At 42.2% G+C, this 22,467-nt stretch overlaps 1 protein-coding gene across 1 annotated transcript in view; it reads left to right on the top strand.

Moving 5' to 3' along the window:
* SLC24A3 (solute carrier family 24 member 3) overlaps positions 1-22,467 on the top strand; it is a 598,815-nt gene that overhangs the window by 81,379 nt on the left and 494,969 nt on the right. The window contains exon 2 of the mRNA XM_037057030.1: positions 1,627-1,755. Within this exon, the coding sequence (XP_036912925.1) occupies positions 1,627-1,755 (129 nt within the window). The remainder of the gene's footprint in view (positions 1-1,626; positions 1,756-22,467) is intronic.

Here is a 22,467-nt window from a genome sequence, read left to right as displayed (position 1 = left end):
ATCATTGGATGATGGAGGAACAATAGTGAACCAAGTAGACAATGTTTGTACTCTATTTTGTTTCCCAAGTAATGTCATAAAATTCAAAATCAATAATGAAGGTGAAATTATTTAGGAAACTGTAAATCACTATGGAAATAAGGGAATGGGTATGATGACCTTCAGCTTTTCATTGACCATTTCAGAACACCACAATGAATCTCATACTTAAATCCATTTTTTAGAAAAATAAAATTCCCTTTTCTGACCACAGCAAGTCTGGACATTCAAGAGGTTGCCATTGTCTCATGTCATATCTTTGTTTTGGGTCAAGCTGCTAGAAAAAGTCATCTTTGCTTGTTTCCATCTTCCAGTGACCCCCTGACATCCAGCTTTGTCATTCATTTGCCTTTGCCCTCCTTGATTTGCCCACAGTTGCCAAGGCTATTTATTGGTCACTCTTTCTGTTTGGGATTCTCTGCTAACTTTCACTGATACAATTTTCCTTGCTCTTTTTCTTCCTTTCATGGTCCTTTGGTGAATTCTTTTATTCTACATGATTTCTGAAGGAATGTGGAGTTCTCCATGATTTCTTGTTCCATTCTCTTCTCTTTTATCCCTTCCCCTTCTTCTCTGGAAGGCCCCATTAATACATGTCTCATACTGTTCCCTGTTTGTTTATGACTGTCCTGATGCTCCCTGTCCCCTGAGGTGTCTGAACCCACATTTTCAGAGGGATAACACCCCTTTCAGTGCTCTTCAGACTCAACATGTCCTTACCAGAGAACATGCTGCACTCTCCCCTCTCATGTACTCTTCAGTTTCTGTTATTTTTCCTGGCATTTCCTTCCCCACAGGCATCTCTGTTAGAGACTTTGGTACTGTTACATGCTTATCCCCTTCATATATTCTACTTTTCCTCATTCATGCCTTCATCTCTTGTTTATGGAAATCTTGCTATGTGGCATTCAAGGTCTAGGATGGTGTCTTCACTTGGGTAACCCTCCAGAAGCAGATCCTGATCAAGTGGTCAGTTGCAGGTAGGTTTTTGGAGATGGCTCAAGGAAATGCTGGTAGGAGAGTAGATACTCGTGGAATGGAGCCAGTCATACTGACTTAGTGATCAAACTGTACCCATCTCTTTCTGAATTCATGTTCAGCGTGGCAATGTTAGTAGCTTGAAACAGACCATGATGGGACTATTTACACCACAGAAATTGGCCAATGCATACAAATGAGGACTTTCCCCCTGAGAGAGTTGGTTGTTAAACATTTCCCAGCATGTTTTGTGGAGTAAGAAATTAAGACAGTGAAGGATAGCAGCCAATAAAGTGTGCTTTATCATGAGAGTCACACTGTAAACAACTACTGTGGAATACCAGTCAAGAAAACTCTGGAATCCAGTTTAAAATACATACCTCGAAGTCATCCCACTGGAGCAGTGAGGTGTTAATGAACTACTTCCCACTGGTTATTGGCTGAGAGCTGCTTTTGTTGGGCCCAGTAGGATCCAGAAGCCAGAAATACAATGGTAAGGCCTAAGCGGGTATAGGCAGGGCTGAGCCCTTAGTGGCTCATTAAGATGATGGGCACCCAGATTGGTAAAGACTAATTAGTGATGTGTGGTTATTATCTTTTTCTTCTCAGACCTTGACTTCATGGATCTCATAGGGGAAGACAGACAGTGGACAGTGGGGAGGAAGTTAATGCAGGTGAATGAAACCCTGACTTCAGAAGACACAGGACTTCGAAGCAGCAAGAACTGCACTGAACCAGGTAACTGACAGCTGCACTCTGGGCAGTAGATGCTGTTTTCTCTGGTTATGGCTAAGAAAGAGCTGGATGCCATGGTTTTTTCCCCCTTGGAATTTCTCTAACCCGGAGAGACTTTAAGGACATTTAGGACAAGTATCTAAGAAACTCAAAGGTGGAGATCCCAGGGGACTATTCAGGTGTGTTTCTATCTCTATAATTTTTTCTCCACAGGAGTTTCAGAAAAGGTAATTCAAAGTTAAGAGAAATATGGTGTTAGGGAGCCCAGTCATCATCTTTGGTATGGGAAAGAATGGAGTCAGATACGATATGATCAGATACAATGTGATCAGGATGCTGGGTTCAGCTACACATGGGGCCAGCAGTGGTGGAGGGCTTCTGTTCCATGTTGTTGGAATTGTGTTTTAGGGAGGTGATATGATCTCTCTGTGAGTATCATTGGTCACTGTTACTAAGAAATGCCTCTTGTAGAATGACGAGTGTAGAACAATAAAGCACATTAGAAGTGATTGCAAGAGAGGAAATGACTCAGTTTACAGGTAGAAGAGATGTCCAGGTTTTTAAAAAGAGCACAAGCCCAGCACTTGCTACTGGTGTTGGTAGAAGTGGGGGGATGAGGGCCAGTGAAAGCGGGGACAGGAAAGGATACAGGAGGGCAATGGGAGGAATAAACTAGAGCTCATCACGTAAAAAATAAAGACCCAGGAGGCACATTCTCAATTTCTTCATCTGTGGACACTGTTGATTTCTGGGTCCCTTGACTGAACCAAATTTTGTGAGGAAGATGGTCATGCCTGAACCAGAAAGGGTCTTGTTCAAATCCTAACATATTAAGGGACTGCCTGGAGCCTATCTTTAGTAAGCTGTTTCGACCACACCAAACTAATGTAACCATTCTGCTTTTAAATGTTTTTGATGTAAAATGTCTCTTACTGTGCCAATATGAACATTCTATGGTGACTTAATTCAAATTAAATACAACTAAAAATTCAGATTCTCAGTTGCATTAGCCACATATCAAATATCTGAGAGCTGTGTGTGGCTCATGGATCCCATATTGGACAGCACAGATCACAAGAGTATTTCCATTGTCTTTTAAACAGGCTGGTCTAGAAGTTCTCATTTGTCTTTGGACATGTCTCCTGTTTTTCTAGCTCAAGGATATAGAGTGTAATATCCTTGATGTGTAATCTGAGAGTCCCATATCTAATCTGGGCCTTGGGATCACACTCACCTAGGTTTGAATCCTAGCTTAGAAACTTGGAAGGTATGGGCTTTGGGAAAAACAGTCAGGTTCTCTAAGCCTCTATTTGCTTCTCTGTAAAGCTAAGTTTGCTGTGAGAATTGGTAATGAAGTAGTAAAGTATTAACATCTTAGTGCTCTGTGTGTAGTAGCTCCATAGTAGGAGCTCATTCATGAATTTCCCACTGTCTATTTTGGCACCTATCCCTCCATTACAGGCAGGTCATGGAGCTACATTCTCCAGCCCCTCCTCATGGGAATGGACCATAGAACACATCTGGTTTAGTCAACAGGTAAGTTCCTCAGGTAGCCCAGGTCTGGGCAATCAGCTAGGTGCACAGAGAGGCTTAAGCACCATCTTCAAACACAGACAGATTGGAAGATCTCACCATGGCAATGAGCATGGTACCTCTGAGGAATTCTTTGTTTCTATGAGAATGTGATTAGAACACTGCTGCAAACTCACATCACTACCAGTTGTCTTGATCCTCTTTCCAGAACACTGTTGGAAGACTAGTTCTTGGTGTTCACTGAATAGATATTTTATGAAAACCATTGAGAACCAAAGCACTCATGGCATCCTGATTTAGAATTAAATTTAATATTATTCATCATAATATTTATTTGTACACTTTGCAGAATTTTATCTGTACACTTTGCAGTGTGTCTCCAGAAAAACATGTCATCTTTTGGTTTTTAGTTGCTTGATATTTTAAGGAAGAGAAGTTTTCCTCAGAGTGCTTCTTTCAAATGAACTTTGGAAGAATGAAGGTATTTAAAATGACAGCCTTTGTCATGGGCTTCAGTCTGAGATTACTGGAGTCTCTTTTGATAAAGAGCTCAGCTTCCTGTGTCTGCCTGGCTTAATTGGATCTAAGGTCTTTGAAGATGGAAAAATAGGCTGGGTCTGTGCAGGAGGACTGAGGAGACACTGCTAGTCCACTGACCCTATGGGAATGTGCCAAGAGCATTCACTGGATCAGGTGTGTCCTGGAATGGCTGTAAACGTCATAACCTGTTAAATGTGAGTAGAGAAGGGAAGCCAGAGGTCCCTACAGGAGCAACAATATGGAGCAAGTTCAAAAGATGAATGTAGCCCACAAACTAGAGCTAAAGGCCAGGTACAAATTGGCAAGCAGGGAAGACTGGTTCAGAGCACAAGTCATGAACAAAGTACATGTTGGGATCCCACTGTTTTTTAATGTAAACCATAACATCAGGGTCCAATAGTTTAAAATCACAGGGCTAGACACAACCTACCTACAAAGGATGAAAGGTCCAACTCTCTCATCTTTTACATGAAAAAAGATAGGTCCAGGGGGAATAAACAACCTATCCAAGCACTTGATGTAAAGTGCCAAGTAAGAAGCCAAGTAAGGTACACAGAGATACTCAATGTATATTGATAATTAGATAGAAAAATCTGACATTTGCATGATCTACACAGTAACACTTTCCTGTAGAAATATAATGCAGGCTACAAATATAATTTTAAATGTTCCAGTAGCTTCATTTAAAAGATAAAAAGACTGTTCGTGTCTGTTATGTATGAGGAGCGGAGCCCTAGGTGTTCCTAGAGGCAGCAAGACATAAGGGGACAATCACCTACAAAGGATTTCCCGTCAGACTGCCAGCTGATTTCTCAAAAGAGACCTTACAGGCAAGAAGGGGCTGGAAAGAAGTATTTCAAGTCATGAAAGCCAAAGACGTACATCCAAGATTGCTTTATCCAGCAAAGCTTTCATTTAGAATGGAAGGGCAGATAAAATGCTTCTCGGATAAGATCAAATTCAAGGAGTTCATTATCACCAAGCCCTTGTTATATGAAATGTTAAAGGGACTTATATAATAAAAAGAAGATGAAAATATGAACAGTGAAATGATAGCAAACTCACAGTTATTAACAACCACACCTAAAACAAAAGCAAACCAAGAGGACAGCTGGATCAGGAGCAGAACCATAGAAATGAAGAACACATGGAGGGTTAGCAACAGGGGAGTGGGAGGAGGGGAAGGGGGGAGAAGGTACAGAAAATAGCATAGACAGTAGGTAGAAAATAGATAGGGGGAGGGCAAGAATAGTGGGGGAAATATAGAATCTAAAGAACTTGAGACACGTGGTCATAAACTAAAGGGGGGAATGGTAGGGGAGGGGATGTGCAGGGTGGAGGGGAATGAAGAGGGGGAATAGAACAACTGTAATGGTATAATCAATAAAATATATTTAAAAATAAAAAAGAAACAGGTGAAATTAATTTTAACAATATATTTTGTTTAACCAAATATATCCACAATATTAGGAATGACAAATTTCAGTCACCTAGTGTTTTATCTTTAGGTTTTAACCTACGAAGAAGTAAGGTTTGTTAAAAAAAAAAGTCAAAACTCTATGTTTTATTGTACTAGCTCACCTCACTTTTACTAAGTTCCCTCTGCACTTCTAATTTCCATAATGATTCAAATAATAGCTGTTGACATTCTTAACTAGAATGAGTTAGATATTCATTGTGATCTGCTCTTCAATTTGTATCAATTTTTTTACTGAATTAGGGTAATAGCTGCTACAACAGATTAAATCCTTCAGATTTGGGAGCTTAACACATGTGAACCTCATATGAAGTTTTGATCTGTGGGTGACTGTGTCGTGATCTGTGGTGCATGGGCTTGGGAACCTTCCATTTCAAGGTTTTCTCATACTCATACCTGGTTTCCAAGGTTGCTGTGCTTCTCTGCTTTAAGAGGAAAGAGCTTGGAGGATTTCAAGCTGCTGAGTTTTATGGACTCAACTCTCACTCTTGCTCACATTCCACTGGCCCGGGCTCCGTCAATGACAACTTCTAACTTCAGGGGAGGCTGGGACAAGTCTGTTAGCAGAATGTCCTAGAAGAAGGGAAGGCAGGTTTGGTGAACAGCTACAATATATCCCTCCAAACTTGCTCCTTTCTTAGAAAAATGAACATTTGCTTTATACTTATTACAAGAGCATTATACTCCCTGTATAGAAAAATTATACCCTGAATTTATATCTTCTGAGACTGGCTTAGCTCTTGGCCCAACCTTCATGATGTTCATCTAATCAAGATGATGCAATTCATTTTTCTTTTCACTTTGGGAGGATCACAAGTGAGGTAGAAATTGTTCCAGGTGTGCCCCTTTGCAGATTGCACCTTTTCTTTGTAAATATAAGAAGCCTAGGAAAATAATGAATGCTTGAGTACAGGTGAAGTCATTGGCAATAATGTGGAAAGAGCTTGAGTTCCAGAGAAAATACTAGATCTCAGTTCTATCACTTTCCACCTGTGTGATGTGGGTGAGGATCCTAAATTCTTTGACCCTCATTTCCACCATTTGTAAAGTGCTGGTTAAAGGTGCCTACTTCACAGAGTTGTGGTAATCATGAAGTGAAGTAGATTTTGTGAAAGAGCTGGACCCTCAGTTATAGCCTGTAGTTCATAACCAGAAATATAATGGGTCTACTGATGGCAGTCATTTACAGGAACTTTACCACTCCTGGGCACGTTAGAATGTTGTGGGTTATGAAGATTCTCTTAAGGATAGATAGGTTATTTTGTATAGCTCAGCAACAATACAGCATTCTTACTGCTGTTTGAAGGAGATATACTCTGGGATTAACTAGGAAGCATTTGACTAATACTGTTTTCTGGCCTAAGAGGCCACTATATAGACAAACAGAATGAAATAGGGGATACAGGATTTTCTATTTCACATTGAGAAGAGATTCTCTACTTCACATTAAAGTCTTAAAATTCAGGAGAAAGGGCCATATTAATTTCTTCTGGCTTCAACATCCCTTTAGGACTTTATAAACTGAGGCATTCTTTAAATCCCAGTTATTTAAAAGCAGCTTAGATAGTCTAACCCAGTGAATGGTGCCCAGAATCTTCCTGAAATATATATATATATATATATATATATATATATATATATATATATAGGATCATAAGTTATGCTCTTAGATGCTTCTATAGGCCTGCTTATTTGCAAAGAACTTGAGACATTTCAAAGCATTTTCATATCCATGAACTCATTGGAACATATTTGGCCCTTGGAATAAAAATACCTGTAACCTCAGGAATAACCATATTATTGACAGAAAGTTAGACTGAGACCAAGGCAAGCTGAGTTAAAGAACTGAGAATTCATAGTCATAAATGTGTAAAGACATTTAGGGATTATTTATTCCTCTACAAAGGCAGAGCCAAGTAGTTGCAACACAGACCACAGAGCAAAACCTGAAACATTGACTCTGTTGCCCTTTCTAGTTTACTGCCTGTCCCTGTTTGAGGTACTGGGACTGGTGCCTCATGTGGCCTGGAGGGAGGTTGAGGCAAGGGCGATGTTTCCACCTTTCTCTCTGCCATCTCTGACCCTTCCCCCAGATGCTGCCTGGGGCATGTTAAAACTACTGCCATATTAAATATTTTTACTATCACCCCTGGGCTAGATTCTGTGACTTGGGCACTCTACCCTTCCTACTCCTACCCCCCAACACAGTCATAATCAAAAACCTTCAGCATTTGCCTTTCCCTGTGTGAGGGATTTGTTTAAAAGCAGGAGAGTAAATACTCATGCCCTAAAAATACTTGAAAACCAGTGGTCTGGACTAATTTCTTACTCTGGAGCATCTGTGTGTCCAGATCAGCTGTCTGTCCAGTCCTCCATATATACTTTGGAATTGCTTCCCTCTTGGGTCTGAGGGTGACACATCCACATGGGGTAGCCTGAAGGGGAACACTTTCAGCCCCTGTCACTTGTGGATAGTTTCCCCAGGGCTCATTTTGCAGACATGCTCAAGCAGTGAGCCATGATCTCACTTGTGTGTGGAGGCCATGGTCACAGGGACACTGGCCATGGGTGAGCTCAAGGAGAAACCACCCCCTGGCCCCCTTCATCCCTTGATTAGACCTGTGTGCTCTGTGACAGTGATGGTTGCTTCTTTCTCCTGGCCAAGGAGCAAATATGCCGATGGCTGTGTCTCTAGCCTTATGGGGGTTCACTCTTCCCTGGCCCCCAGCTTCTCAGTCATTTCCAGAGCAGCAGTGTGCATGGAGTGACTAGGTACTCCTTTCTTAAATTACACATTCAGAAATTATCCTATTCTACAGATAATATTATTTCACTGAAACCAGGATGAGGTCTGGAAGTATGACGGGGCATCTGTCCACAAGGACCAGTACTTGCATTTCCAGACTCTCCAGCCTCTGGACACAAAGTTGAGATGTGTCCTCTCACTTTGGGTGTGGAGACAGCCTTAAGTCACATGTGCTAATCAGGTCACGTATGTGGGCACCCTCTGTTCTCATCTAAGTGCTTTCAGGTAAAGTAGGGCAGCGGTTCTCAGAATGGGGCAGACCACCAGCAGCAGTCCTGCACACTTGTCAGAAATGCACATTTCTGAGCCCGTGTTAGACTTAGTGGGTCAGAACCTCTGGAATGTGGGCCCAGCCATGTAGGTTCTCACAAGTTAGCTCACCAGGAGCTTGTCAGGTGCATTCCAGTGGGAGGAGCCCTGGCTTTGCTCACTGTAGTTATTTGGGGAAATTTTGAACCCAGGCCTAACCCCAGTGGAGATCACCTGCATCCCAGGACTCTGGGAGCATGAGGGCCTGGCCTCTCTCCCTAGAGGCTCATGGTAGCCTCCGGTAGCCTCCCAAGGTCTCAAGCTTTCAAAAACATCCTCCAAGGAACAATCAAGGCAGTGTGGCTAAGGGCTATGAGAAGGGCTTGTCTGAATTGACTCACTGTTTTCCACAGACCACATGCTTGGGCATCAGTCAATGTACTTGCTGCTTCCTTCTAGCTGGGGGCTCCCTGTAGCAATGGGCCAAGGGCTACTCCTCCAGTTTGCATACCCTGGAGCAGGCCCCATGACTGGGTTCACATTCCACCCTGGGGAGTAAGTTTTAATAAGTACATGTCTAGATTATCATACTGGTGCTACTGAGGTCCCCAATATATGTAGTATTAAGCCACTAGTTTGGCAGAGATTTCTTTACTAGAACAAATAAAATCCCCGAGTTAAAGATTAGTAGCTTTTTTAGAAGCCAACTCAGAACAAAATGGATGCAAGTCCAGCCCAGGGGGTTGTCTCTCCCTGCCAAGGTTTTGTGCACAGAGCCCTGGCCTTCCCATCCCTGAGCCTGTGGTGGGACCTCAGGGCTCAGCCAGCATCCATGCCATTGGGACCAGGGACAGTGGGCTGAGAAAGGGAAGAGAACAGGCTACAGGCCACAGGGTCAGGCGATTCTGGCAGGAACAAAGGACTGGGGTCCAAGGAGCCAGGGTGGATTCATTCAAGCCTTAGTTACCTTGTTGTTAAGCAGAGGATCAGAGTACCCACCCTGCATCAGGGTTATTGGGAGAACTAGAAGATAAGCGTACCCCCATTTTATAATTGTGAAGTGCTTGTGGGTGTAGTCAGGGATGCAGACCAAGGTCCTATAGATCTGGAGAGGAGTCCTGACTTTGAGATCCACAGGTGGTGGGACCCTGGACCAGTCATTTAACATCTCAAAGCCTTGGTTTCTTCCCCTGTGAAGTGGGGATAATTCATGGTACAAACAGAAAGTGTTGCCATAAAGAGTCAACAGAATAGCCCTGGCTGGTGTAGCTCAGTGGATTGAGTGTGGACCTGTGAACCACACAATAGCAGTTCATTTCCCAGTCAGGGCACATGCCTGGATTGCAGGCCAGTTCCCAGCAGGGAACTCACGAGAAGCAACCATACATTGATATTTCTCTCCTTCTCTCCTTCCCTTCCCCTCTAAAGATAAATAAAAATAAAATCTAAAAAAAAGATTACAGAATACTTATGGTATATAGGACATTACATAAAGATACATAAAGATTAAAAAAGAGTCAACAGAATAACCTGTATAAAGTATTTAGAGCACAACTCATGAATGGATGTTTATTTTGTGAACACCTACTATGTGCTTATCCTGAGGTGTCTCCCAAACAGGTTCCCAATTAGTCATGCATAGGAGATTGTGATTATTACTCATACTTTGATTAAGACATGAGGATTTTACAATGGGAGAAGAGTAAAATGAATCTGACATGCACTAGTATTTTAATACATAACTGGAAAGCAAAAATATTCTAATTGTAAAAGCATATGTGCAGGTCACATGAGCAGCTTGTCAGTGTCACATTAATCTCCTGGTATATCTTTCTTGGAGAAGGGAAGTTCCACTTATGTTGAAATCTTGTTTATCTGTCCTGGGAAAATTCATAGAGAAATCACTGACTATTGGAATTGTGGTCATTAGAATAGGCAAGGTGTATTGAACGGCTATCAGTGGGTAAAGGAAGAGGAAACAAAGGCAATAAGAAGGTGGAAAAGAAGTGGGGCTCTTGTTCTATGCTCAGTTCTGCCCACTTTCACCAAGTGAGCCTGCCGTTTGCGTGCCCCTTAAGTCAACTTGTTGGAAAAGAGGTGACCCATATACCATGAGCAACTAACTGTCCTTCCATATTCCAGAACCAGGCAGTTTTCCCACTGCCTGCTCTACTGTAACCACAAATGCAAGTGAGACTATACATATTAAGATTTTATTTGTTTATTTTAGGCAGAGGGCTGGGGGGGGGCGAAAGAGGAGAGAAACATCAATGTGTGGTTGCCTCTTGTGCACCTCCTACTGGGGACCTGACCTGTCCCGCAACCCAGTCAGGTGTCTTTGACTGGGAATTGAACCTGCAGCTCTTTGGTTTGCAGGCTAGCACTCAATCCACTGAGCCACACCAGCCAGGAAAAGATTACATTTAAATACAAAGGGAGTAAATTTGTAACACAGCTGTGCCTCACCCCTATCAGATGTTTTTACACAGTGGTTCTAGTTTTATGGGCCCCTTTGCCGGAATCATTTGTATTCATGGCGCACAAAAGAATGTCTCCTTTAATGGGGCCCAGGCCAAATAACTTGGTGCCCAGTAGCTCTGTTTAGTGGTTCCCAGGGATACAGAATCTCTCAATAGTTACCATTATGAATCTAGAATTATTGCCCTGTCAATGCCACATTTTTATGGGCTGTTTCTTTAAAATTTTGCATCTTCTCTCTCCCCATCCAGTCTCAATCTTGCCTTTTTGCTCAGCATTTTATGAACATTTGCAAGCATGCAGAAAAACTGAAAGAAGTTTACAGTGAACAGCCACAGACTCAGCATCTAGGTTCTGTAATTTCCAATTTATTATACTGGTGTTATCACATGTTTATTCATCTGTTCAACCCCATACACATTCATCAATTTATCCTATTTTATTTTAGTGGATTTCAAAGTAATTTGCAAAAATAAATACACTCCCTCTCACATAATTTAGCATACATATCTTTAACTAGATAGTTACAGGGGAACACTAACTAGAGTTTATTATTTGTTTATTCTTTTTTGAGGGTGTAGCATTTATATACGATGAAGCACATAGGTCTTCAGTATGCCATGAGTGAGTTCTGACATATACATACACCAGTACTTTCAACCTTTATCAAGATAGAAGGTATCGTACGTGGAATTCTCCTCGTGTTTCATTCTCAAGAAATCCCCAGCCCAGTCTACTCCCCATACAACCACTCTTCTGATTTCTCTCACCATAGATTAGTTTATATCTGTTCTAGAACTTTAAATACACAAATCACACAATATGTACTCTTCGTGTAAGCCTTTTTTCGTGTAAGCCTTTTTTCCTCAGTAAGCTGTTTTTGAGATTCATTCATTCATGTTTTTGTGTGTGGACACATTCTTGGCTATACATGCATGCACACATAGACATTTATGCATACAGATTACACATACAAGTGTGACAGATATTAATATGCTGGGTGTATTTTTGTTGGAATTTTGACCACTTTTCTTAGGTACTTATTTTAGGTCAACTTTCAAATAGATTCTTGTGTTCTCTGGAAAGTTAGTTTAAGCTTTGGTAGACCAGGGAAGGTAAGTAGCAGACAAGGGCAGTCATCCCTAATGCCCCATCTCACTTCCCTCCAGAGCAGAAGCATGAACTGGAGTCAAAAAGCTTGTGATTGGTTGTGGGAAGGGGAGAGAAGGGAAGGGGCAATCTCCCTCATTCTTCTATCCTTATAACTGGTCAGGCCACTCTAGATGCTACATTGCACATTCAGTTTTTTTTTATTATAACAAGAAATGGGGGAAGGAGAACTGAGAAGGTGGAGAAATGGGAGAAGCATTGGGTAAGCAGCCTTATTCATTCTGCCATGGGAGCTGCTTCCGGGGCTCAGGAGAACCATGTGACACTCTTTCCTGGTGGAGCTGGGCATGCTTCTTTTCACAAACAGCATCAGAAAGAGGAAGCTATTGTCTCTCCAAGCACTTGCATTGGAAACAAGACACCTGTTTAAGGAACGGAACCAGCCCACACTAAAGTAGAAACTGTGTGTGTGAGTCAGGGTCTTGGAAAGGGTGAAATAACTCGATTTCCCAAACAAGCTCTGTCCAGGCAGAACCCTTTGTTGGTACGGGTCTTTGTTTGTTTCCCTGTGTTCCTTGTTTACTTGTCAGTTGATTATTCTAATTGTCACATGCTATTTGAGAAGAGGTAATTGAGATGCACAATGATGGCATGTATTTGGCAATCATTCCTGTCTTGCTGCAATCATCAAGTACCTTGATTCACTTTTGGTTCTCTTAGAAGCAGATGCTAAGGATTTGGGTGTATGTTGTTTATTTGGAAGTTGATCCCAGGACATACCATAGCCAATGAATGGTGTGTCATCAGCCAGTTACCACTGTGGGCAATGGGGCCTAACTCCTAGGGTGCCTGGGGTAGAGTGTAGAGGCCACCTCAGAGTTCTTCCATCCAGAGGTGAGGGAACTGAGATATGCATACACCAGCTTCCCTCAGTCACTGGGAGGGCTGCTCCCAGGGATGGCAATGCTCTGGCATACCCAGCCTGCCCTTCCTGCAGGTAGAGAAGCACCTAGGAGCAGAGACAGCCTGCCATTGAAGGAGTGCAGGTAGTGGCAGCTAGAGGTTAGGTCAGTGTGCACCAGAGAGTTATTAAACACAGGGGAAGTGCGTGTGGCACAGACAGTGTTTGCTAAACACTTACTTTCTCCTTTCCAACTAAGTGATTTCAGTGTGATCAAATAAGTAGCAAAGGTCATCCTAACCCAGAAAGATTACATAACAACATTTTGCACCTCCTTTGTGTGTCCATGGATTTGTCTTGCTAGGTGAAGGGAAAGCTCTTGGACTCACCCTACTGGTTTTCACTGTATCATTATGTATGTTTATACAAGTGCTGATGGCTTGCTAACCATTGTGCTACAAGCAGAGAGCTTGGGCTACATGAGCCAAGGGAAGCCTTTCAGGCCAGGGTCAAATAGTGAGGGCTTTTCATGAAGACCAGGAAAGATTCCTTTCCTCCTCACTCATCTTTGACTGCCTCTGGGCATGTGTTGGGTTTCTGGAAACCTTAGGAAAGCTCAGAACCTGTCAAAATTGCAAAAAATAAAAGGGGAATGCTATAAAATCTTGCCCAAGGTCCTTCTGCTAGAAAACAGAGCCCTTTGCTCACCGGGCAGATCTTTTTTATTTTGCAATCAACTAAATTAAAAGAGTTATTTCTACAAGTGTGTTGCTGGGGTCAGGGGCTTGGAACTTATTTACACTTGGGGAGAGAACTCAGTTTTAGCTCTGAATAGAAATTAGGAAATGTGTCATTGCAGACGTGTGGCCTGTCCTTTTGCTTCTGGCATGTGTGTTATCTTAGGGGTACACACGGGCTTTTCTGGCTCCTGCATAAAAAACAAATGTGTCCATATCCTATGGCAATTGTTTAATTCTTTACTGGGCTCTATCTTGTGTGAAATAGAATCTGTATTTCACACACACCATCTTTCAAAGTGAATCGATGGTATTCATGTCCTGTGTGCTTTCATGTTTCCAGAGCCTCGTAAATGTGGGACTTCTAAAATCTTCAGGAAAGACACATCCAACTTAGGTATGCTCTTTAGCCCAAAGCCTGGCACAATAGGAGATAATTCTCACCTGAAATTTGAGGCATCTTATTCCCTTGAGTGCTATGGAATACAATTTGTAGCCACAGAGAAAGAAAAAACATGCCCACGCATGCATTGATCTTTCTCTCAACAAGAAATTGGATCTCATTCTCTTCCTCTTGAATGTGGCTGGCCTTTGTTACTCATTTCCAACAGATAGACTATAAGTGTAGAAGTTATGTGACTTTCAAAGCTGGGTCATAGATGGCAATGCAGCTTCCACCCAACTCTGTCTCTCATGATGATTACTCTCAGAACCCAGAGCCATGCTAGAAGAAGCCCAGATGTCACACAAGGCTACTTGTAGGTGATCCAGTCAACAGCCCCAGCTCAGCTCCTAGCTGATAGCTGACAGCTGGCATCAACAACCAGACATGTGAATGGAGATTTCATCTAGCCTTAGCCATCATGAGACTGTAACCACATGAGCCCAAGTGTGAAATGCCTGAGCCCAGTCACCCCCAGAGCTAGGAGAAATAATAACAAAAAATTATTGTTGCTGTTTTTCATTGCCATTTGAGTTGCTTTTTTCCATAGCCATACTGACCAGTAAACACACACACACTCATGGTCACACTGCTAAAGAGCTTCTGGGGCCAGTTATGGATCTCCACTGTTCATAAGTTACTTCTTTTGTCTGGTGCAGAGACTCGCTTCTTGCTCCTTAGGAAACCAATATCTTGGAAGAAGAGACAGGAGCAGGCATATTTCTCAGATTCCAGAGTCTCCAGCTTGCTTGCCAATTTGGTACCCTAGAAGCTGCATGAGGTTACCAGCTGTTTTGACTTAAACGGTTTGGGGATTGAGGGCCTGTTCCATGTCTGGATGTGAACAGGGGGGACAGCAGCTGCTGTCCTTTCTCCATTTAGAAGAGATTACAGTGGTGACAGCAGCTGTGGGAAGCAACCCTCCATATTCTTCCCATGCCTTTTGCCTCTGTGTCTGATTTTGTGCACCTAACTTGCTTTCTTGTCATGACGTCCAAGATCTGGCTTCGGCCTGTGGAAGTAGCCTGATGTCAGGTGCAAAGCAGTGTGGCTCTATGGTCCTTTCCATGCTTTGGCCCCATGGAAGACAGATCCCTGTGTGCCCAGCCAGGAGTCTTCTCTTTCACTTCCTTCTCTGCATCTATCCTCCTTCAGCCTAGAAATGGCTCCACCATTGCTTCACTGTCTTGGGGAGAAATGTGAAAATTAATGAGAGAACTCGAAAATCTACAAAGGTGTTGCAAAAATGGAAGGTACTATTAAGGGATTAATATGCAATTACTGGGTTCAGCAGAAACACTACACCTATGTTTCTGTTTTATTTTCTCTAAAGACCATAATTTAGAGTCATACATTCTCAACAATCAGAGACTAAACAATGATGAGGCCCCACAGCCCATATAATACCCGAATTCCCTTTGCAGCCTCATAGCATCACCTGAAAGTGGTCCTCTGTCGTATACTTGTATATCATCAGTGACAGGGACTCTCACTCCCTGCCTCCCTTTACAGGCCTTTTATTCTCTATGTAACTGGTATTATTAAAAATGTTTTCCTTGTGCTGAACCAAAGTAACCTTCCTCTTAGTCATTCTAAGTTCTGTAAAATAAATCTTATTTCTTTTCCACATGGCACACCTTTAAGGGAAGTTATGAAGGTCTTGCTCAGGCTTTCTTCTCTTACCACCGCCATCCCATATGTCATGGTTTGGAGACCCCTCACCATCCTGGTTCCCTTCTGGGCCAAATGTTAATCTCTTCAACTCTTAAAAACCAGTGTCCTGCTATTGTTTGAACAACATGTAAAGACATTAGACTTGATTCAATCCATGTTTAACTGTTATATATAATTATTTCAGATGCAAACCCAACATTTTTAAGCTAGGACTTAAATCCATAGGTTTTTTTCCCCTAGGGACAATGTGAAGGAACTAAGTATTTGTCAGATGTCTCCATGGATTCAGGGCTGGGCCAAGTGCTCCACATGTAGTGTCACCTTAATTCTCCTAACATACTCATAAGCCAGACCTTCCTTGAACACCCAGGGCATGCCACAGAACTGGAGTTAAAATGGAACCATACCAGAGAGTCCCTTCCCAGAACCTCACTTTCCCCTATGCTGAGCTCCTGGCGAAAATCTGGAGTTAATGGGTGACTTCCACAGGATTGGCCTTTCCTGGAGATATCAACCCCATGTGAGCAAGCACCAGCACTATTCTGCTTGGTATTATATTCCTAGGGTCTAGAATCTGGGGTGTTCAACCTGTGGCCCATGGGCTGTATGCAGCCCAGGACGGCTATGAATGTGGCCCAACATAAAATCATAAATTTACTTAAAACATTATGAGGACTTCTGGCCAAGATGGAGGCATAGGTGGAAACACTGTGCATCCTCGCACAACCAAGTTTAAAGACAACAAAATTTTAGTAACAAAAATGCAACCAAAACAGATAGAAAATTGAACTGTACGGAGGTACAACAACAAGAAACCATTCTGCCAGAGTGGGCAGAGTCAGCAGCTGGTGGAGCAGGGTTGGGCAGGAATAAGTGGCCGGACCGACCCAGGAGTGCAGGCAGGGGCTAGCAGATCCCAGGTGTGGGGTGGCAATGGGCACACCAAGTAAGGGTGCAAGGCGGCCACCTGACTACAGTCACACATTCACACACAGATAAACCAGGTGAAGGAGCAGGCAGTGAGACAGACAACACAGGGTAGGGCCCCAGCGACGAGATTAAAGCCCAAAAGCACCAACTGGAAAAACTTTTGGAGTTGAGGTGCTGGGAAAAGCTCCCAGGCTCACAGAGAGTTTGTGGGAGAGATCCACAGGGTCCTGGAGGGTGCACAGGCCCGCACACCCAGGAGCTGGCACCAGGCGGGGGGGGGGGTGGTTTGCTTGTGGGAAGCTGCAGAGGGGACCGAAATCCAACAGAGAACAGAAAAAACACCATTGCCCCCCTCCAACCCCTCCCATACATACAGCGTCACAACCCAGCAACTGGGTCACCCCACCCTGGTGAACACCTAAGGCTCCACCCCTCATATATAACAGGTATTAACAGACCAAAACACTATGGCTCAAGAAGAACAGCTCAAAGCCCCAGAGCCAATACTTCTAAGCAACCAAGAGATAGCCAACCTATCAGATGCACAGTTCAAAACATTGGTAATCAGGATGCTCACAGAACTGGTTGATTTTAGTCACAAATTAGAGGAACAAATGAAGGCTAAACTAATTGAAATGAAGGGAAATGCACAGGAAACCAATAGTGATGGAAAGGAAACTGGGACTCAAATCAATGGAGTGGACCAGAAGGAAGAAAAAAATGACCAAACAGAAAAGAATGAAGAAACAAGAATTCAAAAAAATGAGGAGAGCTTAGGAACCTCCAGGACATCTTTAAACATTCCAACATCCAAATTATAGGGGTAACAGAAGGGGCAAAGGAAGAGTAACAAGTGGAAAAGTTATTTGAACAAATAATAAAGGCAAAGACCCAATGTGGCAAAGGCAATAGACTTCCAGGAAATCCAGGAAGCTCAGAGAGTCCCAAAGAAGTTGGACCCAAGAAGGAATACACCAAGGCACATCATAATTACATTAGCCAAGATTAAAATGAAGGATAGAATCCTAGAAGCAGCAAGAGATAGGGGGACAGTCACCTACAAAGGGGTTCCCATCAGACTGCCAGCTGATTTCTCAAAAGAGACCTTACAGGCAAGAAGGGGCTGGAAAGAAGTATTCCAAGTCATGAAATCCAAAGACCTACACCCAAGGTTGCTCTATCCAGCAAAGCTTTCATGTAGAATGGAAGGGCAGATAAAGTGCTTCTCAGATAAGGTCAAATTCAAGGAATTCATCATCACCAAGCCCTTATTATATGAAATGTTAAAGGAACTTATCTAAGAAAAAGAAGATAAAAATATGAACAGTGAAAGGACAGCAAACTAACAGTTACTAACAACCACACCTGAAACAAAATCAAACTAAGAGGATAGCTACATCAGGGGCGGAACCATAGATATGGAGATCACATGGAGGGTTAGCAACAGGGGAGTGGGAGGAGGAGAAGGGGGAGAAGGTACAGAGCATAAGTAGCATAGCTGGTAGGTAGAAAATAGATGGCGGGGCAGGAATAGTATGGGAAATATAGAATCTAAAGAACATGTGACACATAGACATAAACTAAAGGAGGGTAATGGTGGGGGACGGGTGTGCAGGGTGGAGGGGAATGAAGGGGGTGAAATGGGACAACTGTAATGGCATAATCAATAAAATATATTTTAAAAAACATTATGAGATTTTTTTATGATTACATGATGCAATGTATTTAATGTGTGGCCCAAAACAATTCTTCTTCTAGTGTGGCCCAGAGATGTCAAAAGGTTGCACACCCCTGGCATTTGGAACATGGTAGCTGCATCTTAAATATTTACTGATGTTAAATCTTTGCTCCCTGAATGATTGTGAATGAATCCCATAACTTCTCTGTGACAGTTGTTTTTTTTAAAACTTAATTTGAAAGAACAAAAATTACAGAAAAGTACATGGGAAAATGTAACAAACTCCCGTGTATTTATTCTCAGAAGTAATTAATGTTAACTTTTTATTTGCTTCTAATCTCTTTCCATTTATAAAAATAATACATTGCAGATCAAGTTGACATCCTTTTTTATTTGCCTCCTGAAGGTCTTTGACCTTCGGAAGCAATCACTATCCTCCTTTTGGGGTGTCTGGCCTGTGATTAATATTTTTGCCTTAGGTATTTGTAACTTACATAAGTGCTATTTTACTGTACTAATATTTTGCAGTATTTTTTTCACTCATAACTTTTGAGTTGGATGGGTATGTGCTAGTTCCTTTATTTTAACTGCTGCCTTGTTTTTTATTATATGACTATTGTCACTTATTTATTTGTCCTCTCATCATATTGTACATATGTGGGTTGTTTTCAGTTCCATGATGTAGGTAAATCATATTCCTGCCACCCTAGTTTTCAGGCAAGGTAACTTATTACCAGCAATTAAATGACCCATCTAAATTGTCACAGTTTTCATAGGTAGTAGAATCAGAGAAGTGCCTGTATCTTCTGTCTCAGGTGCTTGTCTTCCTCATTGCACTGCAGTCATCCTCCTTCAGGAAAGGAGGTGGTAAGTTGAAGGAAACATTGGTGAGCTTTATCTTTTAAAACCTTCACGAAGGGGGATGACCATTTTTAGATAAGAGTATAATGATATGTCATGGCTGAGAAAAGATCTGCGTGTGTGATAGGAGGGTTTTCCTAGACCTGATTCTTATTTCTGTTGTTACCATGAGGTATGAACAGCACTCTACTGAGGTGGCTGACCACTTGCTCATGGTTTCCTGGGCAAAGACGACAAAATAAGTATTACAACCAACAAAAAGCTGTCCTGCAAAAGAGGCCAGGGCAGACTTTATCTCTCAGCTCAGGGAATTTCTAGGGGATGGGACCACTTCTGTCCTGGAGATCAACCTTTTTAAAAAATTTTAACTCTATACTGTCACTGTAAAGCAGACTTTAAAACCAGTTAATATAAAAAGAGACTAATCATTTCATTCCTCATTTCTCTTTAAAAATTTGGGTTAGAAAATATTAATCAGTTTTTACAAATTTTTACCAAAACATGGTCAAATTTCTGAGACAATGAAGACCTTCTTTTCCCCTCTCAAGGGATGGCATAATGGCCTCGAAGCCACCTTGCTCTCTCACTTACTCTGAGGAGGTCCCAGGGCAATTTCCGTAACTTCCCAGTTTCAACTTCCTCATTTTTCACTGCAGATGATACTGACACCCACCTCACTGTCAGAACAAATTTACCAGTAAGTGTGAGCCTCAGGGCTCCTTACTGGCAGGGGCCCTTCCAAGACCTTCTATCTAATTTTTACTTATATTTTGTATGATTTTTCCTAAATAGCGCCCCCCAAATTGTATAATCTTTGGCCCCATAAACCCTGAATTCACCTTCTTGCACATGTTGTCAGGATCCCTGTTGCATAATTAGTGCTCAGTGATTTGTTACCTGTTGTTAAGATAATTATTTAATTAATAGCATACACCATGAGTATAACACCATGCCTGGAAGCAAATGGGGGCTTAATTAATGGCAGCTCTGGTTATTCTATTCTCCAGTTCTTCAAAGGTCAGGTTTCTTAGAGTTTTCATCTTCAGGGACAATATAAGGATGGCCACTTCTGCCAGTCTTCTGCTGCAGATTTTCTGTGGTAAAATAGACAAAAATTCCTTTAATTTCGTAAGTTTTTCTTCCCATTTTCTCCATCATCAGGCTCACCAGTGGTCAGGTTGCTCCTGTGCCTCATGGGGAGGCAAGCAGTCAGCTAGGAAGGGGCCTCATGAAGCTGTCATCTTCTGTGCTTTTTCTCTTCTAAAAGCATGGATGTGAAAATCCTTCAACTAAAAGCCAATGGCAAAACATTTTACAGGGAGAAAAATAGAAAAGCTTATGAGAGAAGGCTAATTACCAGCAGAAACCGAGATGGGTGTTTCATAGAGGACGGTACTATGAAGGAGAGGAAAGTGGTAATGAAAAGTTCACTCTTGGGCATCCTCAGTGCCTTGGCTTCTTCAGTAATCACACCCTCAAAACTTGAACTAGGATATTTTGGCCTTGTCTGGATTGTAAGACCTGATTAGTTATTTTTCTCTTTCCTTCTTGAATGCATTGTGACAGCTGTGTTCTAAATTTAAGTTTTCCTATTTGTGCTGCTCACAGAAGACCCATGTGGGCTGTCCTGTCCCTGGGGAACAAAGCCTGGAGAGGGTGGCTCTTGGTTCCACCTCTCTTTTCTCTGCAATTACTTATATATATTTTTTTTCTGCCCCCTAGGGTTAGTTTCTTTGTCATTCTGTTACTCAGCCTCCCTAGTACACCCCATTTTCTTAGGAAGTACCAAAAAACCGTCTTTTTCATGAGGAAATGTGAAAGATCATTGTTCTTTCTGTAATTCTGAAAGCTGTTTCCAGACTCTTCTTCCAGTTTCTTACATCTTTGAATATTTTCTCAGCATTTACTATACCCTAGGTAACCAGAGTGTTTATGATTGAGGCACCCAAACCACAGAAAGATAAGGATTTATCCAAAGTTATGCAACACACTAAGAGTGGGTACCCAAACCTGACTTGTGTGGGTGCTGCTCTTGCTTGAACCTCCATTTTTGGCCTTGCTTGGTTGTTTGCACCTGGCATGTTCACACCAAGATGGCTTGTGGGATTAAGAATAGTCTCATGTCACACATAGCATTTGAACCAATGGAGGTGCTTCCCACTGACCCTTTACTGACCTTTTCTTTGTGTGAAATCCGGGTCTTCCAAGGACCAAGGGTATCCCGAGCTTCCTTCAGGACCTCTGTTCCCTGCCCTGATGAGGATTTTGGTTGTGGAATGGTAGAGGGAGCACTGGGGGTTCTGGAACAAATTTTGAGGAACGATTCAAAAGATGGTTTGTTGTAGAAAGAGCATGGAACTGGGATTCTGTAAACTAAATTTTCATAGCCTTTCAGTTAATCAGTTCAATAGGCACTTCAGTCCCCTCATCTCAAAATGGGGATATGAACTACATCACAGGGTTATTAGAAAGGGTGAATGAGATCATGTTTGTCATGATGTCTACTTATAGCACTGCTTGTACAGTAAATGCTCAGTCAGTGGTCACCTCCTAGCAGGATAGATGGTCTTTAAGGCGCCTCCTAGCACTAAAATTGAATGATTTTATTGTTAAAAGGGAATGTAAAATTTGCTTTCATGTAGATGAATAGCTTCCATAGATAAGCAAAGGTAGATCCCCAGTTTTTTTAAAGGCCTCTTGTTTGTGAAACACCTTTCAAAGGAATATTCACCTGGGATCCCCACCCACTCACCCTCATTCACCCCTTCCTCCTGGCTCAGGGGGCAGGTTTTGGCCTGCCAGTTCCCAAGTTCTCTGTAGTGCCTAGAACAGGCCTTGGTGCAGAGTAGGCTCTGGATAGATATTTGGTGAATGATGAATGATCAGCATGACTGTCTTTGTAGGACATGAGACCCCAGCATCAGTGGTGGTCCACAGAGGTAAATGAAAAATAGCTGGGGACAGTGAAAGGCAGACCTTTGGTGAGGAATTGGCTTCAAATGTCAGTTCTCCTGCTAAAATTCATTGATCTAACTTAAATAGAGCAAATAGTAAAACTTGCCTGAATAGTAAATGCAGCATGGTACATTCTGAAAACAACATCCATTTTACAACAATCTGGCCTGACTGGCAAAACAAAAGTTGAGGAGGGGCTTCCATGAGTCATTAAGTTTAGGAAACATAGTATCATATTCTTAGAGATGCCCCATACACTTTTACATCCAAGCCTCTGAGAACTGCAGGAAGATACTTATTTGAATGTAAGTCCTTGTTTCCCAAGCCAGTCGAATCCCTTTCTG

Source organism: Sturnira hondurensis, unplaced genomic scaffold (assembly GCF_014824575.4).
Source record: "Sturnira hondurensis isolate 20B ecotype Veracruz unplaced genomic scaffold, ASM1482457v3 Scaffold0009244, whole genome shotgun sequence".
In the NCBI taxonomy this organism is placed as follows: Eukaryota; Metazoa; Chordata; class Mammalia; order Chiroptera; family Phyllostomidae; genus Sturnira; species Sturnira hondurensis.
This window is presented reverse-complemented; position numbering and strand designations above follow the sequence as displayed.